This window comes from Onychomys torridus, chromosome 18 (assembly GCF_903995425.1).
Source record: "Onychomys torridus chromosome 18, mOncTor1.1, whole genome shotgun sequence".
NCBI classification, from domain to species: domain Eukaryota; kingdom Metazoa; phylum Chordata; class Mammalia; order Rodentia; family Cricetidae; genus Onychomys; species Onychomys torridus.
In genome coordinates, this window is record NC_050460.1 from 31,739,318 (window position 1) to 31,750,318 (window position 11,001).

General features: G+C 44.9%; 1 protein-coding gene across 1 annotated transcript in view; it reads right to left on the minus strand.

The window, feature by feature from the left end:
- The window catches only part of Tmem131 (transmembrane protein 131), a 166,096-nt gene extending 156,951 nt beyond the window's left edge, over positions 1-9,145 (minus strand). The window contains 1 exon segment of the mRNA XM_036167547.1: positions 8,424-9,145. Within this exon segment, the coding sequence (XP_036023440.1) occupies positions 8,424-8,598 (175 nt within the window). The 5' untranslated portion in view covers positions 8,599-9,145.
- Positions 9,146-11,001: the final 1,856 nt, after the last annotated feature.

Sequence of the window (11,001 nt, forward strand, 5' to 3'; positions counted from 1 at the left end):
AAATGTCATAATGAAACCCATTATTCTGTGCACTAAAAACTGATTAACTAAAATAAGAGAGCAGGCTGAGCATGGCCGAACACAAAAATAATCCCTGCACTCAGGAGGTCGAGGCAAGATTGTTGAGTTCAAGTCTTGTCTGGGCTATAAAGATCCTGTCTCTAAAAGTTTAAAAAAGAAAAAAAAAAAAAAAGCCATACATGATGGCACATGCCTAGAATCTTAGCTACTCTATTTGGGATGCAGAGATAGTAAGGTTCCAAGTTCAAGGCTTACCTAAGCTACCTAGAAAACTCAAGATCAACAAAGGCAATTAAGGAGATCCTGCCATAGTCAAAATAAAAGTTAAAAAGAGCCAGGGATATAGCTCAGTGACAGATTACTTAACCAGCATACACATGGCCCTGGGCTCAATCCCTAGTATTGAAAGAAAGGGGAAACTGTGACAGTGCCTGCCTATGGGCCTAACATTGTAGAGCCTCAGAAAGGAAGCCCTTGAGCTTGAGGCCAGCCTGGCCCACACAGGGAGAAAATGGAAATGCCAACAAATGCTGCAACATAAACTTTACAGACTTATGCCAAGTAAAATAAAACAGGTCAAGAAAGACAATGCTGGGGGAGTCCACTTATATATTAAGCATCTATCATCAAATTCAGACACCATGGCTGGGGAGCGGGGAGTAGTGGGGAGAAATGGGGATTGTTTATAGGCCAATTCTGCATGATGAAAGCGTTCTGGAAACCTACTGCAGGGTGTGAATATACTTTATGTAACTGAATTGTACACCTAAAATGATTAATACGGTAAATCGTGTGGGTTTTAACACAGTTTTAAAAAGACAATGCAGCTGGGCAGTGGTGGCACACGCCTTTAATCCCAGCACTCGGGAAGCAGAACCAGAAGGATCTTTGTGAGTTTGAGGCCAGCCTGGTCTACAGAATGAGATCCAGGACAGGCTCCAAAACTACACAGAGAAACCCTGTCTCAAAAAACAACAACAACAACAAAAAAATAAAAATAAAAATAAAAATAAAACATAAAAGAAAATAAATAAAAAGACAATGCAGGTTTTACACTCTTACCATGACAGACAAATCAAAGGTCCTCTTAGACCTTAGACATTGTTCAGACCTTTGTCCTATGTACTGTATGCAGCAAAATGAAGCAAATCAAAGCTTCTCAAATGCCTTTGGAAAAATCAAAACACTAGAGGCGTGTTTCTTATGAAACCCTTGGGTTCAAACTGAAGTCTCAAAGAGACTTCAAAAGCAAAATCTTCCTGGTCATGGTGGCACCTGCCTGCAATCCCAGCACTCAAGAGGCTGAAGCAGGAGAATAAGGAGTTGGAGGCCAGCCTGGGAAACACAGTTAATATTCTGTCTCAAACTAAAACAATGAACAACAAAGCAAATTCTACTTCCAGCCTGCCTTTGGGTTCTCTTTAGTACCAACTTCTGAGAATATTGCCCAGGTCTAGACCAACCTGTCACACCAATAAGAGCTAAGGAATACTTACAGAATGTAATATTGATTAACCTAAGCAACAAAACTAGGCACCTAACTCATCAAATACAACAGTCAGTAGCTACCAACAGCAAATATTCAATGCCCTTGACTATCTACTAATAAGAAAGTTTCCTTATAAGAATTCTGATGATCCAGAATGGGCTATGAGTATTTTAATATTTACACAGTTAACAGAATATACAGAATATGACTTTTTTTCAGGACAGGGTTTCTCTGTGTAGCCCTGGCTATCCTGGAACTAGCTCTGTAGACCAGGCTGGCCTTGAACTCACAGAGATCTGCCTACCTCTGTCTCCCTAGTGCTGGGGTTAAAGGTGTGCACCACTGCTGTGGGACGCCTTTCTGTACGCTGTGAATATGTGTTGCTCTGATTGGTTGATAAATAAAGCTGCATTGGCCTATGGCAGGGCAGGATGGAGCCAGGCAGGAAAATCCAGGAGAGATAGTGAACAGAGAAAGGAGAGTAAGGGGAGATGCTAAACTGCTGTCCAAGAAGCAACATGTAATGGGACGCAGGTAAAGCCACAGAACACATGGCATTACACAGATTAATAGTTATGGGTTGAATTAAGTTCTAAGAACTAGCTAGCAATAATATTAATATTAAGCCTCTGAGTGATTATTTAGAAGTGGCTGTGGGACCACAGGTCTGGGTGGGACCGGAGAAACTTACAGCTAGCTATACACCACCACTGCCCAGCTTAGAATATGACTTTTTTTTCATTTTATTTTTTAGAATATGACTATTTAAAACCAAGGAATTCGCTGGGTGTGACACATACCTTTAATCCAAGCACTCATGAGGCAGAAACTAGTGAATCTCCTCTAGTTCAAGGCCAGCCTGATCTACATAGCTAGTTCCAGGATAGTCAGGGAGCGACCCAAGCTTGGAAAATATAAAATAAAATAATAAAACCAAGCAACTGCTCCTGCACTGGCATGTTTGCTCTTTCTCCAGTCAGTACTTAACCCAACACCTACACACATGAATGCTCACCAGAAACAACAAGGTTTGGCTCAGGGAACCAATGGCTTGCTTACCTGGGATCCTGGCCTCACCATTTATCAGCTGTTACCTTGAGTACTATGCCAGGCTCACCATTTTGTGGATCTAAAAATCTTCAAAGTCTTCAAGTCATGGTCATGACAGTGTATGATCTATTTACTTTTTTTTTTTTTTTTGCTTTTTGAGACAGGGTTTCTCTGTAGCTTTGGAACCTGTCCTGGACTAGCTCTGTAGACCAGGCTGGCCTCTAACTCACAGAGATCCGCCTGCCTCTGCCTCCCGAGTGCTGGGATTACAGGCATGCGCCACCACCACCTGGCCCGGCAATCTATTTACTTTTAAGTGTGTGCTTGCTGTGCGTCTCTGTGGGACAATGTGCATGTGAGTGCAGGCACCCTCAAGAGCCCAGAAGAGGCCATCAGCTCTCCCATACGGAGATGTGAGCCTCCTATGCGGGTGCTGGAAACCTAATGTGAGTCTAAAAAGAGGAGTCCACATTCTTAGACTGAGCTCTCTCTCTCTCTCTCCAGGCCCAGGAGTGAAGGTTTTGATAAGTCTACACAAATCATTTTAGTTGTATACTGAAGCAACATGTGGGAAGAGAAAGATGGTATCACCCAATATCCTACTGTAACAGATTTCCTAAGGACGACTACATGGAAGTTGGTTTTTACCTACTCTTGACTCATCCAGGTCACAGGTTAAAAAAAAAAAGTGGAGGGTGAGATCATTCCAGGCAAATCTTCATTCAAAACTATGTTCATATTGCAGATGCCTCACAAACTCAGTGTGGGTGAAGGAGGACACAGAATCACTTAAGTAACAGACAGAGGCGACAGTACACAACTGACTTTGTGGCACGAATCCTAATTGGTCTTAATAAAGACCCGGAGCCAGATATTGGGGTACATGCAGAAAGAGCATAGGGACAAAGGAGCAAGCCACAGCCACCTCTCACCTCACCAACTCCTCCCACCTTATATTCCTTTTCTCCGCTATATCACGTCCTGTCTCAACTTCCCTAGTGCTGCGATTAAAGGCATGTGTGCCTCCCAAGTACTGGGAGCAAAGGCGTGAGATCCCAAGTGCAGGGATTAAAGGTGTGTGCCACCACTGCCTGACCTCTACGGCTAACCTAGTGACTGGCTTTGCCCTCTGATCTTCAGGCAAGCTTTATTTGTTAGAGCACACACAAAGTATCACCACAGACTTGAAATAAATGAGTAATGAACAAAGACACCACATGCTCAAAGGGAGCAGGACTGCACAGAAATGGCAAAATTTGGGAGGCAAGAGGCTGCATACTACGGTGACCTGAGCTGGACAAAAGTTGTAGGAAGAGCTAGCCAAAGGAAGGGGTCACAGGCATTGGCACAACCTGGTAAAGGGTCAAAAGGGAGTCCGATATGGCCGGGAAATAACACTGCACTGATAACAACTGGGAACTGGAGGTGGCGTAAACTAATCCTGCCTAGGGCTTTAGTGTATGCTGTTGGCCAGACACAGACATGAAAGCAGACGTCCAACTGGCACATGCAGAGTAGTGACAGCTGGCTAGGACACAATGACAACCAAGAAGTACAAAGTCCATTCGTCACATAAGGCCCAAGCTGCTCTCAACAGACAGAAAAGAGAATTCAAGGCCCCTTGATTGGGCAAACCAAAAAGAAACCAAGCCACATGGAGACAGTGTTTCGAAGATATTGTGCCCCCAAGAGGAAGTAGCGTGTTTTATCAAGACCCTAGAAAACAAATTAGAGGATTTTACATCTGCTTCCAAAGCTCATCTCTTCAGTGGTCCCTACCAAGACTTGCTGTAGAAATGTATAGAGAGGGGGAAATATTGGAAAGAGGAGGATTCTGATTATCAGCAAAACAAAAGAGGTACTTCTTTCCACTACAGGACCCCAATGTTTCTGACTACCAAACAGCTTTTGGAAAAAGCAAAATGAACTCATCAATAAAGTGTTCATTCTGCACTATGTTATTAACAGGCTCTAAATTAAAATGTAGCCGTTCTATCCAAAGAGTGAAACATCTCACTCTCAAAAATCATTTAAAAATATAACTTTACGTTAGAAAGTACACATCTCTCCTAATCGATTTTATGACCCTAAGACAAATCACTAACAGGCTTTTATCTCTAGTCTTCTGGCCATTAGTCCTAAGCACTTAGTTCTTATGCTTAGTATAGGAAATACAGGTTTTTCTGTATTTATGATACAAATATAGCTTAAAATAAAAATGTATGCATGAAACCATCATATATGGGCAGAAAACAATTAAAAGTCTTAACACAACACACTTGATCTTGCCTTTAACTTACAATTAATGAGAACACAGGTGGCCTTCTGACTGAAATGAAACAGCCTGAGCTTTATTGACTAGCTATGTGAATGATTCCACTTATATAGAACAAGTTAAAAAGCACCACACCTTCCCAAACCCACTTCACAATGAAATGAACACATAAGATCTTCTAAAAAGTGATTGGCGGGAGTCGGGTGGAGAGGTGGCTCAGCAGAAGACCCAAGCTCAGGTATAAACACCCAAACCAGACAGCTCACAACCATCTGTAACTCCAGCTCCAGGGGATCTGACCCCCTTCCTCTATCATGTACCAGGCATTCATGCTGCAAACATACTTACATGCAGGCAAAACACTCATACACATAAAATAAACCTTTCTTAAAAAAGGCTTCTTTGCTTGCCATGCCGATTTATAACTCAAGATTCCACCAAAAGTCTAAGCATACTATATATATATTATATTTCACTATTTGTATTTTAATAATTTATTTATTACAGAGAGACAGACAGTAAGAGATTTTCTGTTTTCACTATCTAAATCTCACTCTCAAGAAAATCTTGACCCTAACCAGAATAAGCTGGTTATCTGTAGTAATTATAGTAACTTTATGTCTGGCAACTACCTCAAAGTTTTCACAAACATTCAAGCACCATCTAAACGCTGTCAAAGGCTCCTATCCTCTGGACCAGCACTAACAACACTTCACAGATCAGTTAAGATGGGTGTGAAGATAGGAGTCCTTAGACACAAGGATGTTAAGACAAGGAATGGCTCATTTTCTGTGCAGAAAATGATCATCTAGTTGAAACATGAAGGACTGACTGCATTAGGCAATCCAACTTTGCCTGCAGCTCTGCTTTAGGAGACAGTGACTTTTACTTTGTCTTGGTTTTCTAGTGAAATTCTACTGCAATGCAGGAAAAATACACAAACATACAAAATACCCAGAGAACCACCGCTAAAATTGCTGGTAAATCCCTTCTTGGAAAATTCAAACTATACTACTTGACACAGAAGATACTTGGGGTGTAAATAAATAAACTGAAAGCTATCTTTACAAGTTTGCCCAAACTTGTTAGGAAAAAAAACAAAAGCAAAAACAACCAAAACCAAAACCTCAAAAATTGCTCTTCTGGGGCAAATGTTACATTAGTGCCACATCAGAGGCCAAAGACATTGTGTCGAAATCCTGGGGGAAAATCAACTCCATTTCCCCTACTTATGAAAGAAAGGAAGGAAGGAGGGAAGGAGGGAAGAGGGAAGGAGGGAAGGAGGGAAGGAAGGAAGGAAGGAAGGAAGGAAGGAAGGAAAAAAGGAAGAAAGAAAGAAAGGAAAAAAGGAAGAAAAGAAAGAAAGAAAGAAAGAAAGAGAGAGAGAGAGAGAAAGAGAGAAAGAGAGAAACAGAGAAAGAAAAAGAAAAAGCCTGGAAAATGATCTAGAAGTATGTTTAGTGAGTAGAACATTTATTGGGAGAACTTTTGGGAACACTTGATTAAAACCAGACCATTTATGAGAGAACACGGCCTATGATCTATATTAATATAATCACTCTTTTATTTGTTTTATTTATTTTTTGTTTGTTTGCTTGTTTGTTTTGAGACAAGGTTTCTCTGCATACCTCTGGCTGTCCTAAAACTCACTCTGTAGCCCAGGCTGGCCTCAACTTCAGAGACCGCCTCTCTCTGCCTCCCGAGTGCTGGGATTAAAGGTGTGTGCCACCACCGCCCGGCTTACTCTTAATACCTTAAATAACAATACAGCACAGTCACAAAGGATGTCTGATTGGGCCAGGCCCAGTGGCTCCATCACTTTTCATACTTAACACCTTGGCGGCTATTCTGCAGGCTTAGCCCTCACACATATTTATGAATATTACAGAAGTGCATGGACACTTGTAAACTATGCAAATGGAGAATGAGCAAAGATATTTCAGGCTCATGTCCTCATGAAGTGAACAGTTATTTACTTAACAGTACCCCCAAATTAGCATATAAAATGGCAACTGGAAAAAGCAGCAGCTTTAGAAGGATAACACAAACTTAGACTCAAACACGGCTTCAGTTCCCTGTGCTACCAAGTCCATGAGGCTAGTCATCTCCTCAGAGGCTAGGTGTCTACTGTGTGCCTGCACGATCCACGGCAATCAACAGAAGGGCCCAACAACAGTCCCCCAGGTCTTGGTGAAACACAAGAAGAAAAGCCCATTAAATTATAACTATAAAGGGTTTTGCTCAACACACATGTCCAAGTGTTGGCTACCATGGTCACCCATATAACAACACTAAACTAACAGGAGGATCATAAATAATATGAATTATGACAATCTCAGGCCTGGTCATCTGAAAACAGCATTTTTAAGCTTAAAATAATATTGCCTCTACCAATCCTTGTTATTCTCTGACTAACTGTATATTAACCAGATTAAGGCTGTTTAAAGTTAAATGAGGAAATGCAATTTTTTTTAAAGAAAATAAATAGTAAACTGACACATAGTTGCACTTTAAAGCTAATTTGGTTCACTGTGCAGCTGCCAGTCAATAATAGTAAAAAAAAAAAAAAAAGTGAATTTATAGCCATACAGGAAAACAACTTCAAAGTTATAAGGTAAGAAATTACTTTCTGCGTAGAGTTCCTCTGGTGTGTAATGAAAGATAATCTAACTAGTTTCTTTACTCTTTCAAAAAAAAAAAAAAAAGCAATATTCACTGTGAGTGAATTAATTCATGAAGGCTTTGTGACTGCTCACATTTCCTCGAGCTCATGGTCAGAAACAGGTAATCCAGACAAAAATCAGTTTTGGTCTTCAAGGTTACAAAGTAATTTCTGACTCTGTCAAAGTACCAGTTTCACAATATTAGGGAAGTTTTTAAAACAGGCGTGAGCCTTTAACTGTGAATTACAGGTGAAAGGTTTGCAAGCTGGGAACTTGACGTTTGTTTCTATGGGCTCACACATCAAAGAGAAAGACACAGAATTACGTGAGGACCTTAAACAAGAAATGGACCGGCTTCCAGTAGCTTACTACAGGCAAATGAGATTCTATGTAGGGCTAATAATGGAGCAAACAATCCTCAATGCCGCAATGGAAGAGTGAAGAAGGAAACTAAAAAACAAGAGCCTCTTCAAAGGAATGTCCCAACAAATCTCAATTTTAGAAGCTGTGCATTGAAACCTTTCCACCAGCCTCGCTATTTATTTTAAGCACAGCATTTTAAAGTGAGCTCCGTCTGCATGCCCAAATTAAAACCCGACAAAGGGGAAACAAGGAAAGTGTCCCGCGATTTACCTAGCAGGAGCCTAAAACGCGGGGTGCCTTCCTCACATAGCGGGCTAAGTGGCAAGAGCGTACGAGAACTCAGGAAGTTTTGAAATGGCATTGACAGGAGACAAGGGGAAGACAAGGGGACGGGGAGGGGAAGGAATCACGGAGCCACAGAGCCACGGCGCGCGGCCGACGCGGCGAGTTGGCTGCCGAACAGCGAGTCGCCGGCTCGGGACGGGGCTCGACCCAGCAACTTCGCGCCGGCGCCCGCCGCGGGCCTCCCTCTCCCGCCCGCAGCCCGCCGTCCGCCACCCACCTTCCTTCTCGGCCCGCGCCGCCGCCACCACGAGGGTCATCACCAGGTGCAGCGCTCCCAGGAGGCCGGCGGCCGCGCTCCGAGGACCCCCGCCACGGCCGGCCGCGGGCTCCAGCCCGGCCCCGGAGGACGCGGAGGCGGTGGCGGCTGCTCCTCCTCCCGCCCGCTTCCCCATCCTGGCCGGCCGGGGGCCGCCGAGCTCGAGGTCCGGCGCGACCCTTCTCCGCGAGGCGACGGCAGCGGCGCGGGAGCCGTGGTCCGGGCTGTGGCCGAGATGCCGGATGAGAGAGCGGTTGTGGGCCCAGGGCTCAGGCTCCCGGCGTGGGTCTGGGTCGGTGCGTGCGTGGGAGCGAGAGTGTCAGTCACAGCCTCGGCATTGGCATCGCCTACGAAGAGCCGGAACGGAGAGGCCGCGGGTCAGGCACGGCGGGCGGCCATACTGGAAACGGGCAAGGGCCGCGGGCCCCGGCGCTGGCCTCTGAGGGGCGGGGCGGGGCGGGGCGGGGCGCAGGGTCCCGCCCCCTCCGTGCCAACACCTGGGCGGCTCCGCTGGTGTGTGTGTTCGCCGCGGAGTCCGTGAGCTCCGACTCCTCGTCCTGCCCTCAGAATCCCATGGGTTTCACTGACCGGACGGGCCGGGGCGGCCAACCGCACCCTGTCACCGCTGCCCGGCCCGGGAGGAGGAGGGAGACCGGCCAGGGCTGGCCAGGAGTTAAGATGGCGGCTCAAGCTTCCCGGAGGCAGTGACGGCAGTCACGTGGGAGACGGGGGCGGGGAGGCCACGCTGCGCAGCCGCATTGGCGTGTGGGCGGGGCCCGACCGCGCCTCCGATGCCGGGGCAAACCCAGGTCTATGCTGCAATGTCGGAGCCTTCCACAGATTTGAGTGCGCATCCGGAGTCCAGGGCTGACAATCCGTGCCAGTGACTCCTCCGGGTCGCACCCCTGCCCCTGGGTGTCTTGGACGTAGAGAGTGTTCAGGGTCTGATTCAGTTCCTGGCAGTGCTTCCTTGAGAATGGGGATCCGCTGTGTTTGTTTGTGTCTACCCAAGAGGTTGCCTTGTACCCCTTGGCCACAGAAAGCCCTTTTTTATGTTGTTTGTTTGCTTGTTTGGGGGAATTTTACAAAAATCATCAGTTTGGGGGAGGCCCAAGGTCGGGGGTGACTCTTTAGAAGTCTGACTGGGCTTTCCCTGTCTTAGAATGAATAAGATGTTTCTAGGCACATACTCCTTTCAAAGGTCCAAATCAAACGCTGTGTGCCTTAGTCTCCTGGAAGAAGCCATCGCCTGTCTCCCAGTTTAAAGTTCTTGGTGGGTATGTCTGCTCTCTACAAGACTTTTGGGAAGGGGAAGGATGTCACAGTTTGCTAGTCTGGTCACTTCCTCCAGATCCTAGCCCCAGAGTCTTTTTGCTTCTCTGGGCTTTTGGTTGAGTTAGTCAATCTATTTAAAAACCCACATTTGCCTAATGAATGTCTTAGAACAAGCTGAAAAGAAAATAGAATTTCAAAAAGTCTTTTAAAAAGGAACTCAAAGTGCTCTCCTCTGCAATGGTCCTGTTTGTGAAGCAAGCATGTAAATTTATAACTATATTTTGAAGGCGACTTCACATCTGATGCTTTTTTTGTTTGCTCCACCCCCTGATGGTTTTTTTGTATCACCATCCCTGACTGTGCTGATGATTAAAAAAAATAATTTTCTGAATATTAGCACTAAATTTAATTTTTTTCACTGGGTGGGGGGGTCGAACCCAGGGACTAAATTTTGTTCTTGACGTGATGAAATAGTAATAATTATCTCTAAATTAGCTTTTGATATGTGCCTAAGGCAGGAGATTTTTTTTTTTTTTTTTTGAGCTGAGAATCGAACCCAGGGCCTTGCGCTTGCAAGCGTTCTACCACTGAGCTAAATCCCCAACCCCTAAGGCAGGAGATTTGTGGAAGGTTTTTTAACACCGGAAGAAAGTAAACCCAAGGATATGTAAGTGTTTCACTGGGTCAAAGTGTAGCTTCCAGGGTGCTGGCAATAGCCCTTTCTCCACTGCCAGATTCAAGGCAGACAAGTCCCTCCAACCGTGAAAAGTGAAAAGCTCAGGTTCTCTGAAGCAGGCATCAACCACATCCCCATATTAGCCCCAGGCTCAAAAGCCCCATGGGAAACAACTTGCATGTGTCTGTCATTGGAGCTTGAACATCTACAGACATGTTCAACAGAAGTCAGTTTCTCATGAATTTACTGCCTCTGCGGTGGGCCCTCTTTCTAACACAAGTTCCTTCCAAGATCCCATACATAGCTGTGTATTTTTGAACTGTGTTCTTATTTTTAAATGGGTCTTTGCAATACTTTAATAGGCTTTTACCTGACTCTAGAGTCAGTGTTTGGGCCGGGCAGCCCTAAGAAGGCAAGGTAGTCTCAGGCCCTCCTGGCCTCGATAACACCAATTAAAGAGACAAGCCAATAAAAAGCAGAGAAAGGAGATTTATTCAATGTGGCCACACTGGGAAGAGGAAAATTCAATTCAGTCTGCCCCAAGCCCATTTTAGCGGTGGAACACCAAGTTTAACTTTAAATAGAGAG